General features: G+C 42.7%; 1 protein-coding gene across 5 annotated transcripts in view; it reads left to right on the forward strand.

Annotated features, from left to right (window-relative positions):
* Nucleotides 1–17,542, forward strand: part of LOC138503306 (ryncolin-1-like) — a 171,672-nt gene that overhangs the window by 40,625 nt on the left and 113,505 nt on the right. For all 5 annotated transcript variants that reach the window (XM_069622918.1, XM_069622917.1, XM_069622915.1 and 2 more), the window contains one exon: nucleotides 4,147–4,276. In XM_069622918.1, coding sequence (XP_069479019.1) covers nucleotides 4,147–4,276 — 130 coding nt within the window. The remainder of the gene's footprint in view (nucleotides 1–4,146; nucleotides 4,277–17,542) is intronic.

Raw genomic sequence — 17,542 nt, forward strand, 5'->3', positions numbered from 1 at the left:
ACTGTGCGCTGCTATAGAACTCTACCAAGATCTACAAATAGAGAGTTCTTAAATCTTACCTAGCTTGTGTCATAAGACACAGTTTGGCACAAATAATGGGAGTCCTCAGGATCTCTTCCATAGAGAGCCTTCTAAGATATTCAAAACCCCCCCTGGGTCTGAGACTGAGATGTCCAAGCCATAAATCAGGATTGAGACAATGTTTCCAGTATAAAATTTGATTAGTGGTAACAATTTGATTTGATAGAAACTGCAGTAAATTTGGCATAGTTGGGACTGTGGGGGTATGATCTTGTCCCTCAATATTTGTTCTTGAGCTAATCTACAAGAGCGATTTGTTACGGTACAACATAGGTATGTCAAAACGTCCACTCTGTCCAGCCTAGTATTAACAACCGCCCACCGACAGACCTTGGAAACCCGCTTCTTATAGAAAATAATCATTTTAGATTTTGTGCCATTGATTTTAGAATATTTAGTTCTGCGTATTTTGCAATGTCTAATTTTCTCTGTAAACCAATTGGACTAGGGTTAAAGAATAGTAAATCGTCAGCAAACACCCACCAGTGCATTCAAATTGATCCTAATTTACCGGTAAGCAGCTGGAGTTTTCCCAAGGTCTGTCGATGTCAGATATGTACAGATTGAACAATTTAGGTGCCAAGATGCAGCCCTGGCACAGCCCAATATGTGTCTGAATTGGGCGCAACAGGGACCCCTCTTTGATATGTCTAATTTGCATTGTAGAATGTTCATGTAAATGCATGCTCAGTTTCAGGAGGCCTTCCGGGAGGCCCGAACTTTTCAGTTTGAACCCTCATTTCTCCCTGGTAACTAGATCAACGGACAAGCTCATATCCATAGTAGCGATGCAGATGTTCCTACACGAGGACATATGAGATAGAGCATGTTAATTATTTAGGAATTGTGAAGGCATCATGAGGTAGACACAGACAACAGGTTCAATTATGGTTCACAAAAAGCCTTCATTAAATTAAAAATCAGAATGGAGTAAGGCTTTACTTGCCCTATGCTAAGGTGGCGTTACCCTACCTAAAGGAAACTAAGGGTATTCTGGGTCAGGAAGTCCAAATCAAATGTCTGCCTGTGTCCAAAACCTATACTTGCCCTCACAACTAACTGTATACATTGTGTAGGAATGTCAGCACCAAAATGAATAGTGTTCAAAATAAAGTTCAGAGCTTCTTCGAGCTCTTGGCTTGTAATCAGCTTCCCCTTCCCCAAGTTCAAAATAGGTCACAAAATAGTGGGGTTTCCTTCCCCAAGAGTTCAACTCTTCTGGCTTTCTCAAAGCAATACAGCTCCTTGGGACTCTTCCCAGCTCTTTTGATATTGCTTCTTTTCACAAGTTCATATAGGCAGTTTAATATTTTGGTTTCAAACGCACATAAAAGGTTACTGCACAACATAAACTTCTTGATGGAACCTTTCAATGGCTTCTTTATACATGGCCCTCAGTCTAGGTGCAGTTGTCAGACCACACGGTCCAACCATTACAGGTCATGCAACCCATACCCATTTCTTGACTGTTGTCCACCAATACTCCTTCCATGCAGGGGCCCTCTCAGTCTAGGCGCAGTTGTTGGCCAACACGGTCCACCCATTACAGGTCACGCAAACAAGTCCCCTGCTTAGCTTCTCCTGGCTCTTGCCAATGCTTCCTTTCTCTTAGCATACAGTTCCTTGAACTCTCTGGGCTGTGGCCAATGCTGGATTTTTCACATCTTGCAACTCTTCATGTTTCATTGGCTTTGCTAGAACTTGTTCCTCTGGTAATATATTTCCTTATATTTTGGCTATTGCCAATGCTTAGTTTCTCATAACATGCACATAACTCTTTGTGTTCTTCTGGCTTCGCTGGCACTTGTTTCTCATACCATACCCTTCTGGGTGTTATCTTGACTTTGCCAATACATGTGTTTCACAAAATACATTTCGTAGCATCTGTTAAATTCACAACCTTTCTTTCACTCCACTCACGAGTGCTCAACAGTTTTCCACTGCTCGGCTTCCAAAAGTGTTCATAATGACTTTCCGTTAGCTTGTTGTTCAAAAGTACTTGTAATAGTTCTGTGCAGTATGGCATCCTTTCATCACCAGGCTTTCTAACGAGTGCGTTTTAAACGTGGAGAAAATAGCGACAAAGTTAATTGCATTTTTTTGGGGGGGTCGGGAATCGTAGAAAATAGTTGGGGGAGGAGGGACTTGAGGGGGGGACCCCCCAAACAAAAAAAACATTTGATGAACTTTATCGTTATTTTCTCCACGTTTAAAAGGCAGGCATTAGAAAGCCTGACGATGAAAGAACATAGAACCGTTCTGTGCGGTATTCAATAAATGACTTTCAATTCATTCAGCCTTCAAAAGCATGTTCACTGCATCTTCACCTGCCAGTCCGGTGTCTCCAACATTCATCGGTCGGAGCTTACGGCATTGCGCGGTCTCTGCCGCAATGGATCTCGGCTTTCCCATGAGTTACATCGCCTTCCTCTCCCAGCGGCTCTTCATGGCTCAAGTCTACTTGCAGGTCAGGATTCCTGTGACCACTTTGCTCGGTCACTCTGGTCTCCCTCTCGCAGACCACTACCGGCTCCCAGCACATCTTAGCTTTGCTTCCTGCTGCAAAAACTCTGCATCTGCACATGGTTCTCAAGCGCTCCTCTTGCCACACTGCTAACCTGGAGTTGCTTTCCTGACTGGTGCCTCGGCCTCCACAGCTTATTCTGCCTTCCCAGCTGACTCCATTTCCCTCTTGATTACGGCTTTTAAAGTTCCGCCTCCATGGGTATTCCAAAAAGGAATAGACCGCTCACCATTAAAATGCTAGTCCTGCTTTACTCATGTTGTCCTATTTCTCATCTCGGTACTTGGTTGGGGTCGATATGTGTCTGCATTAATTAAATGAGGATGTGCTGTTCTTGTTCTCCTCTTCTTCGTCCTAGTACCCAAATGAGGTGGATGTGTGTTTACATTAATACAATGAGGATATGTTGTTCCAGTTGTCTTCCTCTTCATCCTATTAGCATATTGGTGTGTTTTGGGGAAGGTTTTAAGGGAGGAACAGGGAAAGGGCTGACAAAAGCATATAAAGGCGTGAGGGATGGATGGTTTGTTGTGAGAGGGAAATGGAGTATACCATGTCTCACCCAAGGACGTCCTCTCTGCACTTCCCAAGTCTCCTACTCCCAGGCGATCCTCCCTCGCATATCCACCCCCAGGGTTTTGAACGAAAAGCAATGGCCCTTCCCTGGCCACCCGAGAGGAGGCTACAGGGGGAAAAGAAGTGAGGACGCCCTCAGGTTCTGCACAGAGTGCGCCATTTAATTAAGTACCTTGTCCCATTTGGAAACCTACTTGAAATGAAGGTATGAGTCTCTGATGTTCTACACAATCAATTCCTGATTCTGACTTCTCTGGTGAGCAGGCTCAGCTTTAACAGAACCCCCTGTGGCCATCAGTTGAGGGGGTTCCAAGATGATTATCTGATTAGTAGTCCTCGGAACGCCTGCAGACTTTTGAGCACACCTTAAGGCCATCACGCATGCACAAGAGGACTTAGCGTAATACCTCCACCATGCTAGTGATTGCTTCCAGGAAAGTTTTTCTGCCCAATAAGGGAATCTCTCATCCCTTCTTCTTCTGATTGCATTTTTTTCCTCTGGTGAAAACACTGACAACTATATATACTAAAAAAAAAAAAGATATCAAAATATATATATATTCATCCCAACAATCACTCACCCTTATGTTTTCATTTCCGCTCATTTTGTGAGTTTAAGTCTGCACACTTTTGTCTCCCTTGCTTTTCCCACTCTTCTTCTTTGCTGCTAACCTTGGCACTATTTTCTTTTCACCCCACAGACAACTATGGTCTGGATGCAACCCTGAGCCGGGCCACATTTTGATTCTACAGAGACATGCTTCAGCGCTTTAAAACTACTATGGTGGTGATGTGCGCAGTATAAAATAGAAATAACATAACATTATAACCTGTTGGCTCTTGCATTTAAATGGCTGTGGACAGCGATTTGTGACAAGTATACATTCCTTCCTGTAGCATGCCTCTGATCCTCAGTGGTCTGCGGTCTCACCTGCGCTTCCTGGCTTTTTCTCGCCTGTCCCCAGGTGTTCCAGAGGCGACAGGATGGCTCAGTGTCGTTCTACCGTGATTGGAATTCCTACAAGAGAGGATTTGGCCGGCAGGCGTCAGAGTTCTGGCTGGGCAATGACAATATCCACCTCCTGACCAGCACAGGTGAGTCCTCCCACGGCCAGACACTGTACCTCCTGATCCACAGGCAATGCGCTCTGGCTCGTGCATAGGCGCACCATCCATAAGGCTCCCGTTTCTATGGTATTTATGTTTTCAGCATTTGTGTCTGTGTTCATCCATCTTTATATTTTAGTCTTTTTATCTGTGTTTATCCACACTTATATTTGCTCTGTAAAAAATAATAATGTGCAACTATTGCTTTTCTATATGAATCCAAATTAAAAATGTAGCACTTTGATGCCTGTAATGGGAAGGTCACAGAGCTAGGTTCTTGTGCATCCAGCTAAGATCCATGTACACCTTAAAATCAAACAGCTGCTCTTAATGCTGATGTTATACCACATCTCTGTAGCACTTTAAACAACTTCAAAAGGAAAAAAAACAAATCACTTTTATCACCCCTTCCACTGTGATACTTTGCACAGCCGTTGGCCTGCAAGGTACAACGCACCACCTGAAGCACTAATCAGGATACATTCATGTCTGCCTGTTTCTGTTTTTTACAAACAAATATTGAAATCAATCAGAGGGATTCCCATCTGTATCTATGTGTACAAATCTGTAAAAACGGAAACCCAGGGGCCTTAATTATCCACCAACCCCCCTGTCCACTGTCGATCCACCAGCGAAAATGATGTCCACCATTACTTGCATAAAGGCACAGGTGAGTAACTCACCCACCACTTGCTGTCCCTGGAGCGACAGTTGTTAGCATGCTGAACCAGCGTAGGTGACGTCATCTGAGAACCAGTGGAGCATGAATCATCTTGGCATGATGGTTCACATTGGATAGAAACATGTGCAATGTTGTCAATTGTTTAAAGACAATATTGTTAATTGAAACATTCTCTTGGGAAGCTGTTAATGGGAAACAATGATATTTTAGAAGGTACCAGTTGCCAACATTGTGAAGTGAGTAATCTTAGTATTTATGTAAAAGAAAGTGAAGTGCATCCATTAGGCGGTTTCCGCTGACACCGATCATGCAACCATGTTAGCTGGACTCATGTCATACATTAACAAAGGGACACTTGTGCTGTAGGAATATAAGGTCAGACCCTGATGACTTCCTTTTTTAGTTAAATATTTAGTTTTTAAAAAGTGTGCATTTATAAATGCTTATATGCAAGCATACACGCACAGATGTTCTTGAACATGGACGCACACACATAGTCAATTGAGAAACACGTTAGTTAAAAGCAAGGGTATCAAAAATGAGATTGACTACAAAACCTATACAAATGTTAAGTCTTCATTAAGGTACAAACACTCCGTCGAAAGGTTAAAAAAAAGTAAAGTCTTGGAACATTGGGAAGTGTTAAGGTACATTTATGTGCACATAAAGTAGTGTGTGTGTGTGTGTGTGTGTGTGTGTGTGTGTGTGTGTGTGTGTGTGTGTGCGCATGTGCTTGTGTGTGTGTTTGTGTGTGTGTGTGTGTGTGTGTGCATATGTGTGAGGGAGAGAGAGAGATGTGGGGGTGGATGTGCATTAAATACATATTTATTCAGAGCGTAATCTTTATGCTAATGCATATCCATACATTCTGAGCATGTTGTATGTTACATATTGTAGACATGTTGTATGTATGGAAACTCTGAGCGTGTGGTCTGTGCTACTTACATTATGTGCATGTTGTTTGTGCCTGCTATGATTACTTCTACTCCAATTGTAGTCTATGTTAACTATTCCTGGTGGATGTTTGTAGCTGTCGTGTGTGTGTTTCAAGCATATTGTGTGTTCTTATGTGCGTTGTGTGTGTTCAGGAGGGGTTTGTGGGAGAACGCGTGTTCGGGCTGAATGCATATTTATTTAGAGGTTGTTGTTGTGTCCATGCATATTTTGAGCCCATAGTCTGTGTTTACGTGACTTTGGACTGTATTGCATATGTGCATACTGTGCCTACTTATACTCTGTGTCTATTCATTATCTGTATGCATAGTCCGGGGCGCAGTTGTTGTGTGGGTTGGGGTGGAGTTCATAGAAGAGTGTGCATCAAGGGGCTTTCAGGTGGTGAAAAGAGGAGTGTATGTGTGAGGGGGTGTGTACGCGAGTTAGGAGATGGGTGTGTGTCTATTCAAGTATGTGTATTTGTCTGTGGGGTATGTGTGTGGAGCGGTATATGCATTTTCATTCAAAGCATATTTATTGGTCAACTGCTTACTCTAAGCATATAGCCCGTGCATACATTACTAAGATATTGTGTGTATTGTCATTACTTGAATTTCGAGTGCGTTCCATGTGCGTAAAAACACATTCTGAGCGTGGAGAGTGTGTTTGTATGTGTGTATGTTGGATATGCGCACTGCACTTGTATCCTATTTGCATACTCATTGTCCGAGGAAAGGAATTGGTGAGTGGGGTGTGTGTGTGGGACGGTCTATGTTTCTGTGGGTGGTTGGGGTGTTTCAGTGGGCATATGCGTGTGTGTTTGTGTAGTGTGTGTTTGGGGGTGTATATGCATATTCCCTTTGTGCATATCGGTTGCCTGTACATACTTATATTCCAAGCATATTGTATGTAAAAATTGTGCTTACTTGTATTGCGAGCATGTTCAATTTGTGTATACTTATACTAAGTATATTCTTATGTGGTGTGTGGTAGGAGGTTGGGGTGGTGAGAAGGGGATATGCAGTGTGTATTGGGTATGTGTGTATGCATGCATTGAGCTTACTTGTATTCTGAGTGAATTCAATATGCATATGTATATACACACGGATCGTGGGGCAGGTGTGTGTGTGTGTATGTCTGCGTGTGTCTGTGTTTGAGTGTGTGTGGGGAGGACGTGTGTGTTTATGTGGGTATGTAAGAGCCAGCCTACAAGCCCCCTGCGCATGGCCTGGAGCTATGCCCAGTGAGCACTTTACCACTGTCCTCGGCCGGGCGCTTGGCTCTCAGGGATCAGCTATTTGCCATCATCGATCTTTCCATGCTGTCAAAAGCCTCCGCATTCAGGTTACAGAGATGTCCAGTATCCGGCACCTTCATTCGCATATTAACTTTGGCCAATTCTGACTTAACTTATGCGATCCTGGGGATCTTACAAGCACGATCACTCTACCACAGATCTAAAATGATTGACTTGGTTATCTTAGAATTGTGATTTGTTAAAGTTTACAGGAAAAGGTCAGTGGAGAATAGACTAAATTCCTCCTCCAGAAACCTTAATCCCAGCTCCCTATGTCCGGAAAAATTGGGTGCAAAATTCTGAAAGGCCAAGACTATTTTACAAAAAAAAATCTTAATTTGTTTCTAGATGAACTCCTAAATGCCAGAACCATAAGAAGCCACAGATCTAATTTAAATTTGACTGACTGGGTCTTACATTTCTGTGAGAATTTAAATATACCGTGTACTGCTTGTTTTCTGCGTTCCCCTTGTGTGTATAATATATATGCCTGAGGTTGGATAAAGTGAAACAAAATCTCAGACCTATATAATCAAATTCCTCTACATCTAAACCTGACGCATAACATCTACCAATGTTTGGAGTGACATGGGAGAGCAGATCAGGCGTATGCTATTATCGGCGTAAGAGAGTATCTGAACCCGAATACTCTCTACGGTTGGAAAATCTCCTTCAGTCCCACTCAAGACTAAGGGCCTCATTACACGGATGGCGGTAGGGATTTACCAGTACCGGTAAAATACCGGTTCCGGTAAATCCTTACAGCCTTACTACGAGGTCCCTTTGCGGGTTGGGGGATTTAACGCCTGCTTTTTGCAGGCGTTAAAATCCAACCCGCTAAGGGACCTCGGAGCTAATTACGGCACCGCAAAATTGCGGTGCCGTAATTAGCGCCTTCCCCATTCCCATAGAGCCCTATGGGGCAGGAATGGGAATGGGGAAGGGCAATGGTGGAAGGGGGATTTACCGCCCCTCCAACCTTGGAATGGGGCGGTAAATCCCCTTTCCGCCAAGGCGGTGCCGGTATTTTACCGGCATGAGCCATGGCGCTAATAGCGCCATGGCTCACCGCCTACCGTGTAATGAGGCCCTAAATCTCCTCGTTTAGTGAGGAGATTAAACAATAGTGGCGCATGTAAACCGCTTTGGCTCCTCACTCAACTGGAAAAAGGAAGTAAGCTGGCCTTGCGGGGAATAATGGAGAGCTGCAGGACTAGTTTCGCTTATTACAATCATTATTATTCGGATCACGCCATCTGGACCATTCATGGCAGCCAAAGTCTCTGACAGCTGTTTCGTGTCCATAGAAACTAATGTTGTGGCTTAGTCTATGAAAGGCAAATACAGTGGTTCTTGTTTGATGTATAGGGAGTAAGCCATGATAAGATAACTGTTAAGACCTTGATGTTGGGTGACTATGCCAATGCGAGACCCTATCAGAATCAGAGCTAGAATGGTTTCTTCAGTGATCTAATCTCTGAGCCTTTTTAATAGCACCTCAAATTAAAGGTATTAAAAATAGGTGCCAAGATTTCTGGGTAGATTTATACAAATCTGCATTGGGTGCTTAAGCTGATTAAGAGAGCTCAGTGCTGCCCCCTACTCATTAAATGAAAAAAAGATGGGGCATTGGGCAGCTCATTTGGCTCAAGAATGATGGCCGCAACACCAGGCACTCCCTAAAACTATCTCCGCTTGTATAGCATATAAGCTGAAGAAGTGATCTAGCCAGGGTCTGGAGGAACAGTATTTACCATGCAGCGCCTGCTATTAAAAAATGAAGCATGGGAAATCTGTTTCCAAAAGTGGGGACTATTTTGTGTCGTTTTGATGCTGCTCGCTGCACTAAGCCCTCCTGTAACCCCTTGGCAGCTGGTGAATTTTTTAATTGGAGCAGTGTAAATGCTTGCCCTGAATATACAGGAGCGAGCACGATATCCAGGGGGCTCCAACAAAGCAAGGAGGGATCGTGGGTTTCTCCGCCATAGAAAAAGTCAATATAATCAGGGTCGATTTGGTCCATCGGCCTTTCGGGCCGTAGCCGGGCCGAAATCGTCCCTGGGGAGTGAGGCCGGTTTCTGGCCATGCCTGGGCCGGTTTGGAAGAAAAAAGAAAAAAAAATGATAAATCTTTTTTTTTTAATTATTATTCTTATTTTTTTTTTTCAAAAAGCCTTTCTTCTAAGGTCGATAAATGAGTACCAACACATGTTGGGTGATATTGTATGCATATTTGTTCTATGAAAAAGAGCTTAAGCGTAAGTGCTATACAATAACATATCTTTTGGCATTGGACGTCTGCTTGGATTCACAGTAATTTAGTGTACTTAGGAACAATGCTATTGGATGCCATTTCCTGTTTTGTCAAGGGGTGAAAGGTCGTGTTTCATCGCTTCCTGGGATGTCACTTCGGGGTGGGGTCAAATGACAACACTTCCGGTGATGTCATCAGAGGTCAAGGGTCGTGAGGCGAGGGGTGGCCCACTTTTTTTTGGGTGACCGGGCCTATTTCTTGTCCCAGTCCGACCCTGAATATAATGGGTAAAAATGGCACATTTTTCAGTACATTTTCTGTGAATAATTGGGTAAAAAGTTTTTCCATCGGTTTTGTATGTTAGCAATGCCAATGCATTTACATGATACCTTTACCGACAATATGCGCCAGTCTAAAAAAAGATTTTTATGCTGGCTGTGTCCATACAGGTTGCACCCATATATGCCAGTATTACCCTATAAGAACATTCTCCTGTTAGCTTTGCCAGCTGTAACAAAAATGCCATGCAACAGTAAGAAAGTATATCCAGACTGGCCAGAGGAGCTAGTCTTGCCATCTAATAACACTTTTCAGAGCTGATTTTAGAGTTCCCCTGTCACTACTAAGAGGGGAAACGCTACATGTGCACCTTGGCATACACAGGTGTCTTCTGTATAATTCTCATCTCTGCAGAAGAGTGTAAAATGATGCCATATCCACTTTTTTGCACTCCACCATGCAAAATGAGTAAACGCTGCATGCCATTTACGCATGGCATGCAGCGTTTACAATGGATTCTTATGGAATCCACCTTCTTTTTGCTGGTGTATCCACAGCATTTACGGCAGCATGAAGATGTCATGCTGGTGTAAATGCTGTAGTATTTGTATTGTAGGGAGAAAGGCAGAGGCAGAATCGTAACTTATGATATGGCCCTCCACTCAGCCACACAAATGATTGAAAATGAGGTCTAACATAAAACAAATGTGTAAAAGTTTTACACATGATTTATAAGCATTTAAATGAGCTCCATCTTGTTTACTTTACATTTGATGCTAAGAAAAATGCAGTGCCACAATAAGAAAGTATATGCAGACTGGAGCCACCAACATAGGTCAGTCAAGCTACATAATAACACTTATATTGTTTGCTTATCACTTGATGCATAGTAAAAAAAAATCCCACACCACAGAAAGAACATTTGGGCAGGTTGGTGCCACCGATGTAGGCCAGTCAAGCATGTAATAACACTTAGCATGTTTTTATTACCCTTGATACCCATAAAAAGTTCCATGGGTCAGTAAGAAAATATATGCAGACTGGTGTCAGCAAAGTTGGCCAGTCTTGCTATGTAAAAACACTCGCCATGCTTTCTTTACCCTTGGTGCACTGAAAAGTATGCCATGCTGCCCCTAAATTGAGCAGCCTACTACACCTTCACACACTCAGACACACAAGCTGTTACACACATTCATCCAACGTAGACACTCACTCTCATTATCCCATGTACTCATACAACATTCTGAAAATCCCCTGCATGCCCACATACATAAAAACAAACACACAGTGTAAAGGTGTAGAAGTAAGATTCAGACACAACGGTGACATATTTTTGGCTATAAACATTTATTGATCAAGAAAGGGTTGGAACAAGGCTTCTCTATCCCTAAAGCTAAGAGGGGCTTCCCTACCTCAAAGAAAACAAGTGAAATGGTCAGGAAGTCCAAAACTAAAAAGTGCATCACTGTCCCAAAAAGCCTACTTCTGTACCTGACACTAATAACTTAAATTAATTGTGCAAGGAGGATCTCGTCCCAAAGTAAAGTGTTCATTGTAGGTTCAACCAACAGAAATGTTCCCAGTCTCTTGGGTAACCAAAATTGGCGAAAGAAAAAATATTCACAAATGTAACACTCGAAGGCTAGGGTCATGTCCTTTCGCCTAGACTCCTTCATGTTCTTCTTTCCTTCCTCAGGAGCCCTGTATTTTCTTTGGTAAATGTCACTAGGTAATTCAGAAAGATATGCATCTCAGATTCAAAGTTCTTTATCCCACCAACTTGAATCACTTCCCTACCAAGGTTAGGTTTCCCTTTAATTAGTCCATTTCACTTCCAGGGATCCTGACCCACTTATTCTCAAACTCTTATTCATTATTCCTTGTGGGTGCACTCACAATATTCTACATGGCTTGGTTTACCCTCCTACCAGACCCTCTTATTCCTCGTTACTTTAGACGTTTCTCTCTCATACGGGTGCAGGTCCCAGACTTGCAATGTAGCATTGTACCAGCTTGGTTCATTCCCCTGCCAAGCATATATCTCTTCCTTGTTTGTTTCTTTCACAGTTAGGGTCTCAGACCCACTTATTCTAGGATTCTCATATGGATGTGGGTCCCGGACTCGCAATTCATTATCATAACTGCTTGGTTCACTCTCCTTCCAAACATATGATTTCTCTTTCTCTATCTTCATTCCTTTCGGGGTCGCAGACCCTCTTAGACTTTGATTTCCATATGGGTGTGGGTCGCAGACTCGCAATCTCTTCTCAGTGTCCCAGCCCCTCTTATTGCAGCTTCTGCTTTCACCCCTAGCGTCCCCAGACCTCTAACACCTCTCAGGTAACCCGCATACCTGTTTGTCTCTTCCGTGCAGGTATCAGCATTTCCCGAGCAGCTGCGTCCCTTCTCGAGGCTCTGGTCGTGTTCAGGTAGCTGGTGAAGTCTGCAGCGGCCTTGCTGGGGCCTGGAATGCCCAGAGATTTGACTTGTCAGCACCCTGAGTAGGTCTTCCGTTCTGGACCATGGTCGGGTTCTCTTTCACAACCGTTCATGGCATCCCTTTTGACCCTCGTCTGTTCGCCTGGTGCATTGCTCCCGTGGTTCCTCGGAGGAGGAGAGCTCTCGCTCAGCGCCTCAGTTTAGCTGACTTTAAACTCCTGCGCTGGCTTGTCATATTGCTTTGGGCCAATCACATACCGTGAGAGCCTAGAGCGCTCACTCTGTTTCTCTAGACTGATCCAAGGTCTCCCCGTCATCTTCTTCTTCACAGTACTTGTATTAGAACAATATGTAGCATACTTTGTATTATCTAGTGTTTTAGTCCTTTCAGGTATATTAGGTTGACTAACTTGACAATAGAACACATTGGCTCTGTCTAAACAGGGGGAAGGAGGATTTGGCGTTGTAGAAAGGGTTGGGTGTATTGAAGCAGAGGTATAGCGCGTTCTCTGTGTATGGACGACCCCAATCCCATAAGGGTCTTCCTTCCCAATGTGATCCTCCCTCAATGCACCACCCCCAAGGGGACTATTGTACTGTGGATGCACCGCCCTGGTCCCATAGGAAAGGTCTCCCCCTAGGGGACAAGGGACAACATCCTCAGATTTGTCACATATCCTTCCCCATTGGATGGTGGCTTCCCCATCTGAAGTTAAGCATGGGGATACTGGTACTTTCACAGAAGGTGGTTTAGTTATAGTACCAATCTTCTGCATTTCTGCTCACGTCACTATTTGGGTGATTTGACCCATCCACTGATCAAATCGTGGGACTGTACTGCCCAGGATCAATTGAGTGGGTAAACTAGGGATCACGGCTGCTATAATCCAGCTCTCTTTTCCCAGGATAGTAATAGGGATTCATGTGTGGCTGTATTCCCTAACAGGCCCATGAATACATTCAATTTCTTCTTTCTTCATTATCTTCCAACCCCAGGGAAGTTGTTCAGATCTTATGGTGCAACCCCTGCTTCCACTATCTAATTGGGCCCAGCTGGTTTTTCTTTCTAGGGTAGCAGGGATTCTATAGTTGGTTTTATTCCCTGCATAGAAAAGTGCTGGGTTTCCTCCTGCTCTTATTTTTCCTAGTGTTCTTATTTTTCTTCCCTTTCAGGAAATATCTCTCCATGATCTCTTCCCAATTTGCCATTATTTCATTGGGTTGGGTGTAGAGGATACTTGCATAGGATGGCTCAGCCCTCGTTTTCTTAATTATTTGCCCATGCTGTCTAGATTCGTTTAACGATGGTGTGGTTTGGAAGTCCATCCTATTTTTAGGGCACTGCCTCGCAATGTGGCCAGATTCTCCACACGAGAAACACATTTTTGTTTCGGGTAGGGGATGGTGTTCTAGAGGATGATATGTCCCCCTCTACATCTCATTCTATCAGAATGTGGGTATATTGTTCCCTGTCCTTGGGTCTTATAGGTGTCTCTAATTCCCCGGAACTATGAGGGGGTGTTAGTAGGACAGATAGTTCTCCCTTCTCATCCTGTCCTATTTGGAAGACATGTTGGGGTAAAGTCTTAGAAGGAGGGATTTTGATGATCTCTTTTCTGTCTGCTGGGAAGAACAGATCTGGATCTTTTCCCTGGAGTTTGGGGAACTCTGCTTGTGTGAACGGGGTGGGCAGAGGGTAAGTCTGGCTGTCTTGTCTCAGTCCCTCCCCTGTATTATACACTGATTCCCCAACTGAGGATAATTGCATTACTAGAGAGGTAGGATGACTGATACTTTCCATGGCAGATGTCTTCAGGTTGGCCTGGAGAGTGATTCGGGCATTCTCACTCGGTTCAGCAATTGTAACCTTCTCGGGGTAGGGAGTGGTATTCTTATCACCTCCAAATTCCATTATGGGGTCACCCTTGTAGGAGGATGTTGAGGCTCCTAACTCACAGTTTTCTATTCTGAGGGGAACAGAACTTTCCCAAGATGTTAGGGAACTGGGAAGGTTGTTATTTTCCCATGAGGACTTACCCTCTGCCTGATCCTGGCCCAAGTTAAAGCCCATCTCAGTCTTACCTTTCGAGTGATAGAAACATTTTTCTTGGGTCCTGCTCTCCCCAGGTTGCTTCTCATGGGCTTTGGGTATGCCAATAATGACATAATGTTCAGTATCAAATAATACACCATTTTCCACTGCACCAATCTTGGAGCTAAAGTCTCCACATGGTATAATCTGGACAGAACACTGCCCTTGCTCCCTTGCTCAGGCAGCATAGACCCTACAGCTTTGTTCAGTCTTGTAAAAAGAATTCTCATTTTTGGCCATTGAACATATACCACCATAATTTCCACCTCTGCTATTTGATTTGGCTGGGTTGCAAACAGTTTCATACTTGTGTAGGCAAAGTGGCTCCGAGCACCATTTTTTCTGCAGACAAACTATTTAATGTTTGGTAATACATTTTATCAAATCTGAATGCCCAAGTTTCTCTCCCTCACCAACTATATTCAAAGATAAAACACTGTCAACTGGCATACATGAGTGGTGGCAGAGTATCAATTAAAAAATAAACGCCGTGACCATATTTGTTCACAAGTTGGGCTTTTCTTTTCTGGCATATTGAAAGGATGAAGAATCTCAAGTACAATATTGGGCGTATGTCACATTTTCACCGCCTACTTTTTTACACCTTTGCCTTTTAAACATGGTGTTTTCACAGCCGCTGTTTACGCAGACTTTTTTTTGCAATACATATTTGTTCTGTGTTTGCGGTAAAGGTTTGTAGGGTGGTGGGTCGCAGTGTGAGATGGTGGGGGTGGTTAGATGAGAGGTTGGGGAGAGTCCCCAATTTCTTTTAAATGACAAAAACAGCAGCGGTGAAACCTCTACATTTAAAAGGCAAATCTGTACTTTTTTGTCAGAACAAACACATGGATCCAATATCAGGGTGTTTGTAAGTTAGAACTACATAGTCTCTATTAAGTGTCTTTGGGCTCTTGCCCACAAAAAGGCAAAACTCAACAGATTCCCTCCCTCAGTCTCATATTGTGACTCACTCACTTACAAACAAATACAAAAGCAGTTGTGAGGACTGGGGAACCTTTTACCAGACCAACAAGTTCCCAAAGGACAGCCAACGTATCATCTCTCCACTGCCAATGGACCATTTTGACCCAGCAACGTAACTGATATCAAATGATAGAAAGGAGGCATATCCATAACAAGGACGTGACTTACTCAAAGAACACATGCTTCCCCCATCCTCACTTCTCTCTTTCCTACCACTCTTTATTTTTTTGGCTTATCTTTTATTTTATACCAGGTACTATTCAAAATGCAGCATGAAAAAGTATGCTACTTTGTCCGTTCATTTTGGTTGTTTAACTTTGGTTGTGTGTTTTTTTATGCTGCATTTTGTTAACAATAATGAAACGCCAGTAAGTGATTCTTTTGAGTGACAGAAAGTTAAAGTCTAAAGTTACATTTGCTCCGGGGAACATGTCATTATGCCATATCACTGCTTCATTATTATGGGATTGGAGTTAGACCTTTTATGATCATTGACAGTTTTGTTATCACACAATGTTTCTAGTGAGAACAAGTGTTGAGAAGCCTTTAGGTTTTAAGCCACTTTCATTATTCTGGGATTCTCTTTAAACCCAGGGTAAATTGGTGCTCTGTACTAAGGAAGAAGAGGCATACCCATTGGTATAAATATCATTGACTCCAGAGCATTTCTCCAGGTGTTTGGTTTTGAAATCGTTTTATTGAAAATACCAATTGTTGCATGAGCTCTTCTGACATGTATTTTTGTCAGGCCTAGCATTGAGCGTTATCTCATGCCATGTAGATGTTAGTCATGCTGACATGTACATTGTGAATTGCATTACAATATATAGTATTTATTGACCTTATATTAGCATTAATAAATAGAATTCCTCATTCAGTTTGAATGTCTTGGCTGTGCGCCAGACTTATCAATTATTTTGGAACACGCAGACACATTACAATAACAATGGTCTGGGATGTGTTCCAATTGTCTCATTTTGTTTTGATCAATAAAACTGAATGTTCCTGTTAACAATAACAATATTTCAAGAAATTGCAATAGACTACAATGATTCAGGGCAAGGTCCGATATGAGGGAAAATGTAGGCTAAAGGTTAGAGTTAATTCGGCAACTTGCCATGCACCTTGCTTTAGAGATATGTTAGCAACTTGCTATTAGCTGCAACTAGCTAAGAGCTGATAAATCGACAACTTGCCATGAGGCAGCCTGCTATGGCATTGTATAAGAGATTATTCTGCAACCTACTAGAAAGGGAGGAGATGGCTTGAGTAAACAATGCTCCAATGCCATATTAAGCTGATTTCTAGGAGAGGCACACAGACCAAGAGAGCGAGCTGTTCGCAGGGAGCTGGAGGAGGCAGACAGAAGCTGGAGGACCACCCAGAAGTAGACTGGAACCACTCTCTCTATGTAACCCTCTGGAAAGGGGAGGGAGAAATCCATCCTTTTTATTGGCTGGATTTTGAAGCACCTGAAATAGCATTTTGGGTTTTTTGAGACTCAAATTTCTTTTCTTTTTGCTTTTTGAGAGGAACTTCTCTAGTTTTGATTGAGCTGCATAGAGGGGCATTCCTATTTTAATGAGCTCACAACCTATGGAAATATTTATTCTTAATTTGCTGTTGTTTCCACAATGGTCAATTCCAATTGACACTAAATCTTTTTTGGGCATTTTTGCCTATTTTGGTTGCTTTTTGCCAAGAGACCATGGCGACTTTGATAGGTGTTTTTTTTTTCCAATTGGATTTGATATTTCTTTAATTATTCTTGGATTATTGAGACAACAGGCCTCCAGGCTCCAGGAATCCATCCTCCAGCTCCCATCTCCCTACCTTCTGGGGACAGTAGTGAGTATGAGAGCATGTTTTATCCATCTTTAATATTACATTGGGAAAGAAGAGCGGTCTAGTGAGAACTATTGAGGTAGACAGCTACTTTTGAAGTGGCTTTTATTCTTCTGCATTGGTTGTCTGGTCTTGAGTAGACATAGGGACAATGAAAGCTGCATATTCATTGATAACATTTTGCATATTAAGTGTTTTATGTGTAGTTACAATATAAGTAGCAATATTTCTTACTATTTATTTCACATAATAAAACGAATTACAATATACAAGAGAGTGTAAGAGCATTCCTTGAGTGTTCATTATTGAGAATCCAGTTGGAAATGTTAAAGCACATATTGAAGTGTGAGGCTCTTTTTTTTTTTTATTTCATTTAGTTTTTACAAACTTTTTGAAAACTTTTACTTTTACCATTCTTAAATCCTAATTTCCATGGTGACAGAAAAAAAA

The sequence above is a fragment of the Ambystoma mexicanum genome, chromosome 11, assembly GCF_040938575.1.
Source record: "Ambystoma mexicanum isolate Mex_15411 chromosome 11, UKY_AmexF1_1, whole genome shotgun sequence".
Taxonomy (NCBI): domain Eukaryota; kingdom Metazoa; phylum Chordata; class Amphibia; order Caudata; family Ambystomatidae; genus Ambystoma; species Ambystoma mexicanum.